Source organism: Zophobas morio, unplaced genomic scaffold, assembly GCF_036711695.1.
Source record: "Zophobas morio isolate AGI-343-1 ecotype UQ-CSIRO unplaced genomic scaffold, CSIRO_AGI_Zmor_V1 ptg000002l, whole genome shotgun sequence".
Taxonomy (NCBI): Eukaryota; Metazoa; Arthropoda; class Insecta; order Coleoptera; family Tenebrionidae; genus Zophobas; species Zophobas morio.
Genome location: NW_026972107.1, coordinates 25,518,033 through 25,536,674, shown reverse-complemented (window position 1 = coordinate 25,536,674; position 18,642 = coordinate 25,518,033). Strand labels below are relative to the sequence as shown.

Here is an 18,642-nt window from a genome sequence, read left to right as displayed (position 1 = left end):
AAACCTACACGCTCAATGTTAAAAATAAACTAAAGAACAGCTGTAGACGTATATGGCACGCTTTCGACAAGATTTATCTAGCAAAATTTTTAGAATCACATTTTTGGTGAGCATGAACAACAAATTCTGGTGAACGTTTTACCATCTATAAAAAATTCTTAAAATACATACTGCGTTTCACATTAATCTGTCCAAGTTTCAGAGTTCACTTAAATTAATAAAGTCGCTAATAGATCGTTTACTTTGCTTTCAATAGAATTAAAACTCATGTACTTATCCTTTTCATCAAAAAATAAAAATTAACTTTATACATGTGTACTCAAATTTAATTGAAATCATAAACAAAAAATGTCCATTAGGTTTCAGCTTCATAAACTAGATATATACACTTTTTGACAAGTTAATACTTATAAATTGTAAATTCGCATTACAAAAATTTTACAGAATTTCTACATGACCTTCAGTATGTTGTAATTCGATTAAACAGGCTAAAACTTGAAATTACATAATTTGAGGGCCGCAAGCATTGGAACAATTTCAAGCGACCGCCATACAGGTTAAAATTTTGACGAAAACTGACATTTGACTACTTTTAATTTTTTATGTTTTACTAGTTTTTTTTTTTCACTTAGGTATATCCTTTAATTAATCTCTGCAAAAGTATGTGAAAATTACTTACTCTTTACAATCGTTGTCACATAAACAAACATAGTCCTTTTTCTATTTTATATAATTGTCTTATACTTAAAATTAATGTTTCTTGTAAAGCAGCTTACAACGCCTGTTTTTTAATACTAAAGATAATAAGAAATTATTTTCCACCGAAAATATCCTGGTTAAAAAGCGATGCAATGAAGCAAGAACGGTTATACTTTCAAACTTATTTACAAGCAAAGAACGCAACTTTTTAACGATAAACTGAGACCTTTGCTAATTACCCGAACGACCTTGTCGTCGTCCTAATTTTGACAATTTACTTATGTCGGTAATATGCGAAGTCTTCCCAGGAGTTTTATTATAATTGCCATAGTGACTCGAAATCGTACTCTTGTGGATAGCATTAAAAGGTCGCTCGGTTGCCACAATATGTAGAAAACATGACAAAGTTTACAAAATACGACCATTACAGTTCTTCCCTAGTCCTTTAAAAATTCATTAACACACTAGACATTTATTTACTCGAGGAGCTCCACTGCATATTTATTAATTTACTCTGGAAGAGCAAAAATGTGAAGGTTATCCCGCGACATAAAGCAAAAACAAGAACTCCTTCGGAGAAAAAATGGCAATAAGTACTCCTTAAACAGTGTAATTATGCAATGCCGTGCTTGTTTTATTGCCAAGTAAATTCCTCCGAGGCTGCATTCTGGAATTTTATCCCACCGGAGCCCAATTAAAAAGTTCTTGATCTTTTATTTAACTAACCATAAAAATCGCGAACAGAATTTCAAATGCGAGCGTCCCATATTTTGGAAGTCGTCTACAGCGTGCGGCGTGTGTCCAAGCCGTGACAAATGTAACATGTGTCGAGTGCACTGGGTCGTGTGTCTCTTAATTAATCGTTCCTTTCGCCTTTTTGGGTCTTGGATGTTTGTTTTGATTACGGTTGCGGTCTGGGTTAAATCGCAATGTGAACAAAAAGCCTGAGCGTATTTACCAGTTCAACGTGACACTCCTTGAATAATTCCATGTAAAATAAACACTGCCCATCTTATTTTGAATGATAAGGCCCGGTTGACAGCGAAGACAGAGCCAGGTGGTCACCAAACACAACATACATCCAAAACAGCACCCACTTTTTCACATAGTTACCAACACTGTGAGAGAAACACGCCTCCATTGATTTGTTCCGATACCTAACCGCACACAAAACACCACTTTTTTTATTTACATGTTTTTGCTTTACTTTATTTTCGTCGACTGTCACAACTACTTACAACTGCGGCCATGTTTTTTTCTTAACCACCTCCTGCAGCGGACACTTCAAATTCAAGAACTTACCGACTGAGCAGACTAGGTTCAACGCACCGATAAAACACGCGAACAAAGAACTGTCAGAGGGCGCCACATTCCGTCAACAGTACAAGACAGGGACGGATTTGGCCCATCTGGACATCCCCCCTTTTTCCTTTTAATAAACTATTGTGTTTGCGTTACGTTGGGAACTTTTCACGAAACAAAACTGGTATTCTATGGGCTAAACTAATAAATAATATTTGTTCACGTTCGTTAAAAAAAGTATAACTTTTTTTATTAATTTCGGTTTATAAAGGATACGTTTGTTTCATTGCACTAGAAACCTGAAAACAAGTGTCATAGCGTTTCATTTTTTAACGGAAGACATTTAAACGCAAAACATAGAAGCCTCCCGTTGCTATGACGATTCATCGACACATTTGTCAGAAATTAAAATGCATCCAAAAATTTTATGATTTAATCCATATCTAAGTGATTTTTTTCACTCGGCGAATTTGCGCACTCACCTTCGACTCGTGCGACAAATTTTCATTCTCGTGAAATAAAGATACTCTTTACTCACTAGTTGCATAAATAACTATTATTTCATGTGTATGAATGTATGGGATCATAAATCAGCTCTTCCAGCTCCTCCGAGAAACTATACAAAACGATACAAAAACTAATATGTACAAGTTAATGGTATTGATTAACTACATACATTTATGTATATTTAATCAATGTCTAATAATAATAATTATATATTTTATTTTCTACAGGGGTTTTCACCCAGTTACAGAAAATAGTAATAAATTAAGTAATATATATTTCTAAGAATAAAGTAAAGTTAAAATAATGAATAGGAATGAAAAGAAACGCCTACCATTTTCACATATTTCTACCCTAATTACAATTTAAAAACTCAGATAACCTTTTTACTTCCCGAATGCAAGCGAAGCAAGTATTGTTATTAGTTTATTAGGCAGAAAATCTCCCAAGGTACTGGGCCGATTGTTGTTAAATTTTGTATTTATATTAGGAATATCATGTAGACGGTAAAACGATAACCAAAATTTTTATAATCATCCCCACCAATAATGTGATGACGTCACAGCAAAATTTTGCTGAAAAAGTCGTACAAAATGTGATCAGTCTGTACTTGGCATTTATCATTCCATTCATATTTTTTGGATTTGCATATACAGGGTGACTCAAAAAAATTAATGAATCTTAGTCAATTTATTTTATTGATTAAATCAAGAACTGCAAAACTGAATACTTTGAAATCTTGACGTTTTGAAGTTATTGTAAGCATGGTAACTTTTTAATCAAAATGTATCTGTTTATCAAAAAAATTGATTACGTCATCTCAAAATTTTGCCGAATAAATCCTATCTAAAATGTCCCAAATATGATGAGACTGCACCTGTGATTTATCATTCCATTCATATTTTTTAGATCTGATTATACGGGGTGTCCCAAAAAATTAATGACTGCGTGAATTTATTTTATTGATTTATTCAGGAACTGCAAAACCGAATGCTTTGAGATCTTGAAGATGTTCTAAAGTTGTCATGTAGATTGTAAAACGCTAACCAATATGTCTCTAATAATCCCCACCAACAACGTGATGACAACTCCTCAAAATGTTCTCCAATAAATAGAACTTGCATTGCATAAAATATTATATTCCCACACTTGTGTTTTATGAATCCCCCTGCTTATGTGTTCTATTATTGTAATTGTTTAAACATCGTTCATACGATAAACATAATTAATACGTGGCTTCGCAAGCGTGGCTGGTGGTTCAGTGGAGGTGGACTGTGTAATGCAATGGGAAGTCCCGGTTACGGATCCCGGTACTTCCAACTTTTTTTGCCCGTCAAATCAAGAACAGCACTTCCAATTTTTTATTGGTCAAATTAAGAACGAGTCACCCCATTTTCTCGAAAATGTGAAGAACACGTCCTTTATAACGAGCGTTCAAATAAAAACGACGTCAAGCTGGCTTTGTAAATGTGAATTTAGGGTTTAGTGAATGATTCGTTGACATTTATAAAGCCAACTTGACGTCGTTTTTATTTGAACGCTCGATATAACAATGATAAAATAAGAATTATGATATTAAGAACATTTTGTTCGATTGTGGTTTAATTAATAATAATTATTGAATGTTTCACACGAACTACGATTGGAGATTTTACTAAAGTGTTAGTCCTGCAGGTGTCACAATAAAAGCACGATCTCTATCTTTTGCTAAACCTTGGGAGAGAATATGACATTTTATTATTAATATAGATACAATCAATTTTATTGTGCAAAAGATTAAACAAAAAGACGACGCCTTGCCAACCTACGTGTTCGTAAATAATAGAAGTAATTAAGATTAAATCTAGCTAATAAGATACATTCACTAAAGCCTCTCTCAGGTTCGATGTCATCCAATTTAAAACACAGATATTTTAGAAAACGTCTTTGGACCGATTCTAAGTAGAAGATATGCACATTGTAAAAAGGTGACCAAATAATGGCGCAATATTCTAGTTTGGAGCGCAGAAATGCAAAAAATATTTTGTTATTACTTAGAGATTGAATTTCGGTGAATTCTCTGTAAGACGGATGAACAAAAGCCAAAGTATTTAGTGATCTTCTAACTACGTCGTTTATATGTGGCACAAATCTTTTGTCAAAAGTAACTCCTGAATCTTTAAAATATTCCAATCGTGTGGTCCGAAATTTTATAATCATGAGTAATGGAATTTTTCTGCCTCGAAAATGTCATACTGTAACACTTATGTTTATTTAAAATCATTTGGTTTGTTTGACACCAAAAATATAAAGTGTTAACATTTCTTTGAAGAGTTCGGCAGTTGAGGATATCTTATAATACGATTTTAGGTAGTCTGCGAACAACAGTTTATCGTACGACTTATTGATTGGTAAATCATTGATAAATAACAAGAATAGCAATGGTCCAAGATTCGATCCCTGTGGAACTCCGGAGGTGGGAACGAATGATTCTGATAAACAATTACGGAATTTTACGCAGTACTGACGGTCTATCAAATATGGTCGAAACAATGATAATAGTGGGCCAGAGAATCCATAGAGACGCATTTTTTCCAGAAGTATCTGGTGACTAAAGCTATCAAACGCCTTTTGGAAATCCGTATATATAATATCCATTTGGCCGTTATCATCAATTGTCTCTGAAATATCTTGTGTAATGTGTAACAAATTTGTCACCGTTAAAGTTCATCGATTCTTCATGAAGCCATGCTGCTCCGATGGGATGGTATATTTTATGGACGTATAAATTCTGTTGTATGATTCTAATACTTTAGCGAAGTTACAGAGAAAGGTTATTAGGCGATAGTTTCCAATATTTGACGCATGTCCTTTTTTAAGATGATGATATTTTTCCATTACTAAGAATTAAAGAAACTAAAGAAAGAATTACTAAGAACTAAATTAAACGAATACGATGCTGCTGTACAATCTTTTAGTGTGAAACATGGAATTCCATCAGCTCCGGATGTAAAACTATTTTTGGATTGTTTCAGAGCTCGGAAGACCTCACATTTGTGACATTGGTAACAGCAATATTATTATTTGTATTGTATCTATTGAAATCTCTCTAGAAAGTATATTAATATGTGGTGCATAAACAGATTTGAAATACTAAATCCATTGACAATTTCTGTCGGCATGTTTAGAATGCTATCCTTGTACTGTATGCTCCCAGGAATTCGACTACATTTCAAATAAATTAACCAATATTTCATAAAATTTGTCACAGACGATTTCTTCATACAGTTGGGTCCAGTTTGTAGATAAAATCAGATTATATAATAATGGAAAATTTTAAGAAAATTATTTGTTGCAGAAAAGGAATAGGATGAGGAACCCCAATCAAACAAGCCCAAAAAATGCTATTTGTCATATTTTAAAAAACCTCTCTGAATTTTCTCCAATGAATGTATATGAATGTGGGAGAATAGGGTCCATACAATGCTCGCATATTTAAGCCTGAAACACGTAAGCACAATATAGCGCACGAAGGCACTTAAGATCTTCAAAGTTTTTACATCTTAGAATGAATCCAAGAGAGTGTTAGCTATCAAACGTAACCCCTCTAAGTCGTTATAAAACTCAACCCTTCCTAACTCGTTGTTATTAAGCATATTATTATAGAGAACGTCCTTAGATTTATTTAAGAAATACATTATGGGGCAATTACTAAAATTAACAGGTAGAAAATTGGCAATACTCCACCGAACGAAGATTTACAATCCTCAACAGAAGCAATCCTTCAGAAAACTTTTAGGTCGTGTGTATATAACAAAACATTTGAATCACTGTTTTTGACAATGTCATTTATAAATACGACAAACAGAAGAGGCCCCAATACAGAGCTCTGAGATACTCCTGACGGCATGGACATACACATCTTTCGAGATTCGTATCCACAATATTTACCACACTGCGATCTACTAAATAAGTACGACCTGAACAAATATATCACGCGGTCAGAAACACCAGAATTGCTAAGTTTAACCAAAATGATTTGATGATTAAGCTGGTCAAAAGCCTTAGAAAAATCAGTAAATGCCACGTCAGTCTGGAGTCTATCACTAAAACTATCCGCAATAAACTGCGTAAACACGCCTAAATTATTATATACACTATACAGGGTGACTGCGAAATAAGTGCAAATATTTTAACCACGGCATCCCCCACCCTAGTAGAGCCGAAATATAGAAAAAAGAAATTAAAAATCGAATGGGGCAAAACCCCCATGAACCACCCTCGATACGAAGGCACTGAGCCACCTTGTAAACAGAGTTGGAAAAACGTTCGAATAAAAACGACCTAAACACTTTCAGTTTCAATTAAAAGTAAAACCGACTTTTTGCTGCTTATCATTCGTTCATTCATTTACTCATTCATCGTTAAAGGTCAGTGTGAAAGTTTTTTGGTAATTTTGATTCTGACGGATGTTTGGTCCTTGTCACAACGATTTTACGTTGTTTATTGGAACAGAAATAAGAGCAACTTAGAATGCTACTACCTTTTTACAAGAAATGTTGAAAATGTTGTCCTTGACTAGCAATACAGGCGTCAGAGCGTCGCAAGAGGTTTGTTGATAGGTAAAAAAACACCGGAGTAGCGGGTGTCACTTTCACTTGTTGAAGCTCTTCGATAATTTCTGGACACTGTTGATTTCCACAAACGAACTGTTTCATCCAACTGATACACATTTATCGAAAACCGTCTCTTGAAATCGTACTTGTTGACGACTACGTGGAGTTCCATCGGACAAAAAGTGAGTTACACAACGTGAACAATCAGTGGACTCCAAACCGTGCACTTTGTCAACATGGTATGGATGTGGCCGTATTCTTTTAATGTAGGATGCACTACAAGCTGTGAAAATCCAACTTCTTCTTTCTGTCCTATCACGGCCACGATCGTGAGTTTGAGGTTGAAGGTACCATGATCTCGGAGATGCTGTACCACTGATGCACCCATTACCATATCGACACAATCTGCATGGGAAAACTGCACCATAAACCGATTTCACCGACCGCTCGATGCTAACTGGCCCTTTTCGTGTTTTTCACGTTGCGATTAAAAAAGTGCCTGATAAAGTAACTTTTTTGGTTCTTTAACCGACTCGCTCTGTTCCATTCATTGTAGTAATTATGTAGGTCACAAAACAGTCCAGCGGCGCGTACAACAATTTACATTGAATTTCAAATAATTTTTTCTAGACACTGCTACTACTTAGGACCGTGAATTTTACCCAGTGACATAATCATATTGTGAGCTATTCCCCATTTTTTTTTTTGCATGTATTTCGCAGTCACCTTGTATACATTAGTTAAAGTAAACCCGCCACTGACGAATCCATGCTGAGATTCAATTATTCTAGTATCACAGAGAACATATTTATGCACAACCAATTCAAATACTTTAACAAAATTGCAAATCAGCGATATAGGGGTATAATTCTCAACGGAATTTCTGTTACCACTCTTAAAAATAGGAGCAATAGTGGATAATTTCCAAATATTAGGAAACGTGGATTTTGTCAAAATTAATTTTAACAAAGTGGTAAGAGAGGTGGAGAATACATGGTACAACCAATAAAAAAAACCGGAATACCGTCGTGACCGGAAGTAAAGTTGGACTCCCATGGATCCGCAGACAAAACTCGTCAAACCAACGACCGCTGAAGAAGTGAAGAATTTCCCGTATCGCGAATTGATAGGTGGCTTGACATATTTGGCCATCACGACTAGACCTGACATCAGTCACGCAGTGAGTTCCTTGGGACATTTCAATAACTGTCATGGCAAGGTCCATTGGACAGCAGCGAAGCGAGTGCTTCGATATCTGAGGGGTACTCCGAATATTGTCTTGTGTACACAAACTGCCCCGATCCTGTAAGAGGCTACGCAGATGCCGACTGGGCAAACTGTGCTATTGACAGACAATCGTATACTGGATACGTCTTCATGTTAGCAGAGGGACCCATTCCATGGGACTCCAGGAAACAAAAAACTGTGGCATTATCATCTACAGAGGCTGAATACATAGCATTAACAGAAGCAGCCAAGGAAGTCACTTTCATCCAGAAGTTCCTGCTGGAGTTAGGGTTCGCACAGTTGTCACAAATGGTGCTATTCAGTGACAACCAAGGCGCATTGAGACTGGCTCAATATCCGGTCTATCATGCGAGGAGTAAGCACATCGACCTTAGACATCACTACATCAGAGAAGTGGTGAAGAATGACTCATTAACTATGTGTAGTGTAGTGTAAGCGCGGCTTTACGAGAAAAAAGAGGTAAAGCCAGCTTTAGCGATAAGTAGAAGAATGAGGTTAGGTTTAAGACTTGTACGCTTGAATGTATGAAGAATCGTAGAATAAACAACTTTAAACAAATAGAGATTTCCTATAAAAGTTAATATACAACATTGGCGACGAGGAAAATCGGAGAAAATAGAAAAAACGCGGCAGAAGACGGGTAAATCCAAAAACAATCATTATGTTACACGTGGTGACGCAACAAGAAGATGACGCTGATCGGTTCTATCGATAGTTTTGATCCAAAAGTGGACAATTGGACATTGTACCAAGAGCAGCTGGAGGAATTTTTTAACGTAAATGGAATAGTAGACACCCCAGCAACAGAGGGTCAAACAGAGTCGAAGAAAAGAGTGCCAGCTTTATTGAGCCTGATAGGAAAAGAAACCTACAAAACTCTACGAGATCTCTGTACACCGGCGTTACCAAAGGATAAAACCTATGAAGAATTGTGTACTCTGCTAAAGAAACAATTTTCACCCAGTACATGTATTTTCAGGGAAAGAATTAAGTTCTACGAAGCACAACAACAAGACAATGAAACGGTAAAAGAATGGTACGCTAGAATACACAACCTAGCGGGAAACTGCGAGTTTGGAAACGAGCTCACGTTTGTGCTAAAGGACAAATTCATCTGTGCTATGAAAAGGAGTGTCATCCGAGACAGATTGTGTGAAGAGTCCCCAACCACAACATTACAGAAACTAGTGGAGATTGCACAAGCAAGAGAAGCAGCTCTACAAAGCCAGAGTGACTCCGTCAACACAATAAGAAGGGTGCCACAGACCAAAAAGGATACACAACAGGAAGGGAAATCTCAAACAAACAATAATGAGGCAAGAACATCTAAGAACACATTCCAGCCATTCCAGAGAGGGAAGTGGAACTGCAGGCGATGTGCAGGAACCCATACTGGCCAACAGGTGTGTAAATACAGAAATTACACATGCAACATTTGTAAAAAGGTGGGACATTTAGCAAAGGCATGTTTCAATAAAAATAAACAAAATTTGGTAGAAACAGGCGTAAATAGCATTAGTTTTGTTAATAACAGCCCAGTTTATTGTAACGTCAATATTAGTGATAAGGAAATACAAATGTTAGTAGATAGTGGCGCATGTACATCAATAATTTCAGAAAAAGATTTTAAATCTTATTGGCCAAGTGCCAAGTTAAAATATAATAATAGGCAGTTAAAAACATATTCAGGGCAGCCAATAAAAGTTTTGGGTACTTTCAACGCATGTATACAGTACAAAAATGTAAAATGTGAAAATTTCGTTTTTTTCGTTATCGACAAAAGAGACGGTAAACAAAGTATGCTAGGGAGAGATTTTTTAAACAAATTTAAATTCGAATTAGTTTCAGAATTTGACGAAAAAAATGAAGTCTTATCGGTTAGCGAAACTAATATTGTTAACGAATTCCAGGAGGTTTTTTCAGACGGATTAGGTTGTTTCAAACAACACACATTCACGTTAAAATTGAAAGACCAATTCTGGCCTATTTTCCTTAAACCCCGCACCGTTCCTCTTGCATACAAAGAAAAAGTCGAAACAGAATTGAATCGTTTGGAAAAAGAAGGTGTTATTGAGCCGATTGAATCCAGTGAATGGGCCACGCCATTGGTACCAGTGATGAAAAAGGATGGAACCCTTAGATTGTGTGGCGATTACCGAATCACAGCAAATAAATGGTTCGAAGAGGTCAAATACCCTTTACCAACACTCGAAGAAATGTTTTCAAAGTTAAACGGAGGCGAGTCGTTTTCTAGAATTGATCTCAGCAACGCGTATAACCAGTTGGTGGTAGACGAGGAAACGTCAAAAATACTCACTTGGAACACACACAAAGGTTTATACCGGGTGAAACGGATCCCATTTGGAATAACGCCCGCCAGTGCGATTTTCCAAAGAACCTTAGAACAAGTCCTTCAAGGCATAGATAGAGCAGCAAACTTTATGGATGATATTATCATCACGGGAAACTCAAGGGTGGAACACATAGATACTTTACGCAAGGTGTTTCAACGACTAAAAGATGCGGGATTAAAAGTTAAATTGTCGAAATGTACATTTTTTGAGGAAGAATCAACATTTTTAGGTCTAAGAGTTACCAAGGAAGGTCTAAGAAAAGACAGTGAAAAAGTCAAGGCGATACTAGATGCCCCAACACCGCAAACAATGACACAGGTTCAAAGTTTTGCAGGAATGGTCAACTATTATAGCAAGTTCGTACCAAAATTAGCGATATTAATGAAACCTATTTATAATCTGCTAAAAAAGAACGTACAATTTCGCTGGTCCGCGGAATGTAGTCTAGCTTTTAGGGAAATAAAAGCGATAATCGCGTCAGACGAGGTGTTAACGCATTTCGACCCCACTCTACCAATAGTACTCACAACCGACGCATCAAAGGACGGTATTGCGGCCGTATTATCACACCAAATAGATACTGGTCGAAAAAAACCGATTGTTTTCATCTCAAGAACGCTAAGCAAAGCAGAAAGCAACTACGCCGTAATCGACAAAGAAGCTTTGGCGATTTATTGGGCTACTAAAAAATTAGCATATTATCTGATGGGAAACAAGTTTGTCATAGAAACTGACCACAAACCATTAGTATCAGTCTTCGCGATGAACAAGAGAATTTCTCAGTCCTACTCAAGTAGAATGCTAAGATGGATGCTACATTTGGCAGGTTTCAGCTATGACATTAAATACATAAAAGGGCAAGAAAATCATGTCGCGGACATGTTGTCAAGGCATCCGCTACAGACAACTGAAGAAGAAGAAAATCAGGAAGAGTCAAGCAACCAGTTGAACCTGATTGTGACGGAAGGGATTCCAATAGATTCAAAAAGAATTGGTATAGAAACTAGAAGGGACCCCGTCCTGGCTAAGGTCCTAGAATATGTCACAAACGGATGGCCGACGAACGTAAAAGAGGAAAATATGAAACATTTCACATGTAGAAAAACAGAAATCACATGCGAACAAGGATGCTTATTATGGGGTTATCGGGTGATAATACCAAGTAAGTTACGAAAAAGACTCCTCGACGAGCTCCATGGGGCACATTTAGGCATTGTAAAAATGAAAGCAATCGCAAGATCGTATTTCTGGTGGCCAAAATTAGACGAAGACATAGAAAAGGTAGCGAAGTCATGTAGGGCGTGCATCATGACGTCTGATGATCCCCAAAAGGCGATTCCAACGCCATGGAACAAAGCTACAAGACCCTGGCAACGTGTGCACATCGACTATTTAGGCCCGATAAACGGTAAATATTATTTTCTAATGCTGGACGCATTCAGCAAATGGCCAGAAATATACGAAGTCCCAAACATAACTGCGGATACAACAATACGCAAACTAAGAGAGACATTCTGCAGATGGGGAATCCCGGAGTTAATAGTCTCAGACAACGGAACGCAACTAGTTTCACGAGATTGCGAACAATTTTTACGAAATAATGGAGTACACCATGTAACCATAGCACCGTATCATCCGGCATCAAATGGTGCAGCAGAGAACGCAGTGAAATCGTTTAAAAGAGGGCTGAAAACCGCTCTTTTTGACAAACGAAATAAGAACACCCGCACCGACATTCTCGTAAGCCGATATCTAATTCATTATAGGAACGCAAAACACGCCACAACGAATGAAACTCCTGCTTTCCGGATGCTGAATAGAAACATCAGAACTTTATTCAATTTGATTAAACCGCAGGAAGAGAGAATAAGTTACGACACGCGGAAAACACCAAGAACAACGAAATTTCAAATAGGCGAAGTAGTGGCAATCAGAGATTATAAAGATACCAACAAAAAGGCGTGGATGGAAGCCAAAGTTACTCAGACAATTGGCCAAAAAATGTTTTTGTGCAAAATCATCGGAAACGGGAGGGTAACAAAACGACATGTGGATCAAATGAAAACAATCATACCGACAGACACAGAATCTGACGGTAAAGGAACAGAAAAAATTATAAGAAAGGCATTAACAACGTCAAAGGTTCCAGCAATTATATCAGACAAGGAAACAGTAAAGGAGACCACGAGCTCTACTAACGTCGAGACACGCCATAACCCAACACAACCAGATCCCTGTATCCCAAACGAGTCAATCCCTGAAACATCTGGTCAGCACGTGAACGCGGAATCTAATCAAAAGAGTAACCGACCTATCCGAACGAAAAAACCCCCATCACGATGGCAGGCAAATGAATGGATAAGGTATTAATTAGGAAACATGTAGGTTGACTCAGGGGGGAGATATGTAGTGTAGTGTAAGCGCGGCTTTACGAGAAAAAAGAGATAAAGCCAGCTTTAGCGATAAGTAGAAGAATGAGGTTAGGTTTAAGACTTGTACGCTTGAATGTATGAAGAATCGTAGAATAAACAACTTTAAACAAATAGAGATTTCCTATAAAAGTTAATATACAACACTATGCAACATGTCCCTTCGGAAGATATGATTGGTGACATCTTCACCAAGGATCTAGTAAGTATAAAGCATGGTTCCTTCACGGAGCGGCTAGATCTAGCACAACCCCGGGTCGAGGGATAACAAACAAGAACACATGAATAATTGTAAAAAAAAGTAATGAGCTGTCGTTTTTTTGTATTCTGTATTTTTGCGTTGTATTTCCTAAAGTTCATTAAAGCTTCTACGAGCACGTACCTCTTTATTCGTAATATTTATTTTTTTGCATGTTTAGTAGTAGGCTATGGAATAAAATGTAACATGGCAGTTGTTTTTTTTATACGGTCAACATTAACGTTAGGGTGATATTGCCAAATAATATACCCTGTAAGAAAATAAAGGGCGGGTGGGTGGGGCTAGTAAATATGCTTCAGCAATCGGCATTATATTGAAATTTTATTACTAAATTGAAATTTTATTACTAAATTGAAATTTTTAATGTGTAAGTCTTCCAGGGGGGGCAACCACAACTGCTAGGGGGGGCTCAGCCCCATCTTGCCCCCCCGTAGCTACGACGAGGACAGAGATGTGAAAAACAACAACTATTAACCAACTTTTTCCCCATAATAGAACAAGTTAAAAACGTTAACTGTGAAAACAAATTAACATTTAATTTAACAGAAAGCATATATTACAATTTTGATAGAAATTAAACAGAAAAACTTCCAGATACAGAAAGGCCAAAGATAAAGTTTTATAATAAGAAATGCTAGAGATTTTCAAAATGCTCACACCATCACACGACTTTTTAAATCCTTTTTGGAAAGCAAATTATATTATGCATGTTTAATCTGGTGCCCCCATCATAACATTTATGTCACTAATTTGGAACGTATCATCCGCAAATTTTTGAAGTATTTGTCTTATCGGGAAGACGGAGTGTATCCTCCAATTGGTATGCCTCAGCAGGATTTATTAAATAGATATAATTTTACCAGCTTTTTGAATACGTGTAAAAGATTTTACATGGTTTTTCTATTTAAACTTCTTCATAATGGTGTAGATTGTCCCATCCTATTATCACAAATTACATTTAATGTGAGTTCGCGCAGTGCCCTGTCCCGTTATTATGATCTGTTTTATTTGCCAGTCCCAAGAACGGATATTGCTAAGTTTTCACCGATGTTTACCATGTGCAGAATCGGTAATGTGTTCCATCGTGAAGTAGATCTCTTTTCATCATCGCTTAGAGAAGTACGTGGTTTTGATTACAGTAAACTTTAGGATACTTTGGTTAGACTATAAAATATTCTATAATTGGGGTCTCACCCTGTAGAATATTCACTTAATAATAATAATAATAATAATAATATTAATATTAATAAAGGAATTTCTCCAAATGCTCCATGACATTTCATCAAAAAATGCGTCAAAATCAAGTAATCAGAATAAGTATAACGCCACTTTAAAAAAGTTTTGCCTATACCTCTACTACATAGGAGGTCGTCTATTGTATGAAACGCTGCAATCGAATTTACCAAAAGTCATTCCTACAATATCTTCTTTAAATAGGTACATTGCTGAAAATAGTACAAAACTGGACGAAGGTGTTATGGACTTCCAAGGATTAAAATTATTCCTAGAAGAAAGAAATTTAAAGAAATTTGTTTGGATCAGTGATGATGCGACTCGAATAACGGGTCGCATAGAATATGACTCTCGATCTACTAAAATGGTGAGATTTGTGCTTCCTTTAAGAAATGGGCTACCGGAAACAAACCATTACATAGCTTCTTCCGCTTAAACTATTCAAGAGTGCTTCAAGAATTGAACGAAAGCTCATTATGCGTACATAATTGTGGCACACCCCTATCTGATTATTCTCCTCCGTACTGCCTCACCATTTTTGGGACCGACAATAAATTTACTTATCAAGACGTCAAAAAAAGATTTGCTATTATGCAGAAAGATGCCCAAAAGTATGGAATTTCAATTCTAGGTTTTTCTTCTGATGGAGACACGCGACTTCTCAAAGCGATGCGTTTAAATCCTCGCCTACCTATTTCATCCGACGAAAATCATTTGAATATTTGGGAATGGTACCAAATGGGTTTCAGTGACAGCGATCTGACATCGTATGCCCAAGATACTGTACCATGGCCAACTAGACTGTACATATTATCACAAAGTTAAGAACAAGGTTTTAAAAATCGGACTCAATATTACCTCTAGGGAATTACGTTGCTACAGTTGCTCACCTTGAAATATTAGTAAAAAAGTACACCAAAGATCAACATATGCTAACAATAACGGATTTGAAAGCAGAAGACAAAATGAACTATGCAGCGGCAGAAAAAATGTGTAGCCCTGAAGTAAGAAAAATGATAGCCGACAACATTGACAATAGTGCAGGAACAACAGCTTATTTGAAACTAATGTATCTTATATCGGCAGCATTCCTGGACAAAACGTTATCTGTTGTAGAAAGGATATATAACATTTGGTATTGCATATTTTTCCTACGAATACGGAAAAAATGAATTAAGGACCAAAGACAGTATACAGTAAAAGATAACTTTTTATCTTCCAATTGCTACACATGCGTTGAACTCAATGGACACGCATTAATAAAAATAATTAAAATTTTTCAAAAAAGTAATCTTACTGATGATATGTTCTTGCCTTGGAAGTTTAGCTCTCAAACTTGTGAGAGTATGTTTAGAAGCCTTAGATCAATGACCTCAACTTTTAGCACAATTGTTAATTTTAGTATAAGAGATATGTTGCATCGAAGTGACAGACTGCAAACTATAAACAACATTAAAAACGATTTGGATAAAAAATTTCGTTTTTCCTAGAGAAATCAGGAAAAAAAGTTCAATCATGAAGAGAGATTTTGTGAAAAATGATGACTTAGGAAACATTTCAGATAAAGATATACAAAACACCGTAGAATAAGCTTTACGGGATTGTCTGCGTGACACTGAAGATTTAGGAATGAAAGTGAAGATTTCAACTATGTATTTTTGCCTCCGTGTAAAGGCAATGAATGCAATGACGAAGTTGAAGATGAAATGTTTAGTGAAGAATAGTGCGATCACATTGAAAATTACAACAATTCTCAAATAGCCATGAAACGTAACTGTTTTCAAAATTTGGAAAACGATCCAGTTGACCAAGATGAAGATTTACTGAATGATCTTTGCACAATTTAACAGAGACATACACCTTAGAAGTTTTGATAATGACGATATTTTTGTTGAGACAGGTGATCTAGTCAGCATACGCTTAGATAATACAACAAAAGTTATAAAAAAGTCTTCACTTTGCTGGCTGTTAGACAATGAAAAGGATCGCGTCAGTGTGGATCGTCTCAAAAGATTTATTCAAAATAAGAAATGTAATAGTGGTAGAGTTAACTCAGAAACAGATACCTGCCTTCAACATAAAGATGCATCTCAAATTCAAAAACCAGTCTAAATTGGAAAACAAAAAAGACGCTATAATATATCAAGTAACTCATCTGATTTAGACAACCCAAGTAGTATCGAATATGATGACAGCACGGACACCGAAAATTTGAATTCTTCCAATTATTGTGATGTTTTGAATCCTCGTTTGAATCTCAAGGCTGAAAATAGTAAGACTGATCGTTCTAAACCAGATTTAAATATATTGTTTTTGCCATTTCTATTGAAACACCACCTGTTGATTTTGCTTAAAATTTAGCAATTGGTAACAGCTTTCGGTTGATTGACAACGGTTTTTAATTCGAAAATTGTCTGAATATGAACTTTGCCAAATTTACGATTAACAGGATTTCAGTAGAAATGGCAAAGACTATAGACGATTATATTATAGTACAATTAACAACTCAAAAACAAAACAAAAAATGTTTCATTGGTAAAGTGTCATCACTTAACCCTATTTTTTGTGATTTTTTGAAAAGGAATCCAAAAATTCCGGATGCTTTTATGTTTCCGGACATTAAAGATCAGGGGAAGATCCAAGAAAATGAATATATAATGAAACTACCTCCACCTCAGGTACTCAGAAGAAGCAGTTTAGTTTTTGAAAAAAAATGATTGAAAAAATATTTGATTTAATTCTAGTTTTTTTTAAGTGATGTGATTAAAATTTGTGATAACGTAACCCTAACCTGGGTCGAGATTTGTACAAGTATATTATATCGTAGAAAATACTAAAGTAAGAAATTGTGCAAAATTCTAGGTGCCCATGAACACTTTTAAAGGGGAAAATTACCTCTGAAAATTTATCAAGTGGGGTTATCCACTCCTTCATTGTGCAAAAAAAATTCTTACGTTTTAAAATTTGCATTTCAAAAGTTTTTTTGTAATATGCTTCATTTGAAAGTTGTGAACAAAAAATTAAAAGTGTTATCATCTGTATTTATGGGTAGCTAGAATTTAGCACAGTTTTTTACTTCAACATCATCTACAATATATACACAAATCTCGACCCAGGTTATGGGGTAAGTATTTTTTAAGAAGTTTTTTCGTTTAAAGGGAAAGCACTTCAGCTTACCTAGTCACCGTACGTTTGTAAACACTTGGTAAAAAAAGGTTTAAATTCAACATCATTATCGGCAAAACAAAAAAGTCAAGTTAAAAAAAAGTTAACAATCGCCCTGTAGTACATTATGTAAACAAATTTTGAGGAAATCAAAAGGAAATCACAGGAAATCAAAGGAAATCACAGGAAATCAAAGGAAATCAGAGGAAATCAATTGTACACTTGATGGTCGGCGGTTTACCCCTCGAAATAAACCGTGTAACGTAAAATAGGTGACTTTATTTCGCGCAAAACAAGCTTATTACCTGATATAACCGTACGTTTTTGTGAAGCGCGGATGATTTTTGTTGCATCGACGAAGAAGAATGTTGGTGTCAATTACACTTAGACGGGTGGCGATTTTCATAGTCCAATGTATTTTCAACTTTAATTCTTAAAGGGTAGAATTTGGAAAAAAAATATTACATAGAAAAATTTACGCTAATAATGATTTCTATTATGGGTTAAATTTTTTGCATTCAATTCCGTAACACGGTCTATATCTTCCTTAGTTGCACATAAAAATAAACATAAGCATTGTCTGTACTGTGTTCATACTCTCCTGTTTTTCAACATACCCAAAAATAAAATAATACCAAGAAAACCATTACTGTAACTGTAAGCTGGAATTCTTTAGTCAGCAAATGCTTGTGCATTACAAGGAACTAGGTCGTCAATAATGTATAAAAGTCGGTCTAGGACAATTCGGCGCGGCCGACTTGGCGCGGCCAACTTGGCGCGGCCGACTTGGCGCGAGACATTTTGGCGCAAAGCCAACTTGGCGCAGGGACACTTTGGCGCAAGCCATCTTGGCG

The 18,642-nt window shown here is 36.1% G+C and overlaps 2 protein-coding genes across 3 annotated transcripts in view; one reads left to right on the top strand and one right to left on the bottom strand.

Moving 5' to 3' along the window:
* Positions 1–2,010, bottom strand: part of LOC135131563 (mitogen-activated protein kinase kinase kinase 11-like) — an 83,000-nt gene extending 80,990 nt beyond the window's left edge. The window contains exon 1 of one of the 2 annotated variants that reach the window (XM_064059372.1): positions 1,658–2,010. The gene's annotated coding sequence lies outside the window, so the exon portion shown is untranslated. The remainder of the gene's footprint in view (positions 1–1,657) is intronic. The other variant, XM_064059381.1, reaches the window with a different exon arrangement.
* A 7,027-nt stretch (positions 2,011–9,037) lies between these two features.
* Positions 9,038–15,448, top strand: LOC135131867 (uncharacterized protein K02A2.6-like). Its single transcript, XM_064059751.1, has 3 exons — positions 9,038–13,065; positions 14,828–15,019; positions 15,070–15,448. The coding sequence occupies exons 1-3, from the start codon at positions 9,038–9,040 to the stop codon at positions 15,446–15,448; spliced, it is 4,599 nt and encodes a 1,532-aa protein (XP_063915821.1).
* Positions 15,449–18,642: the final 3,194 nt, after the last annotated feature.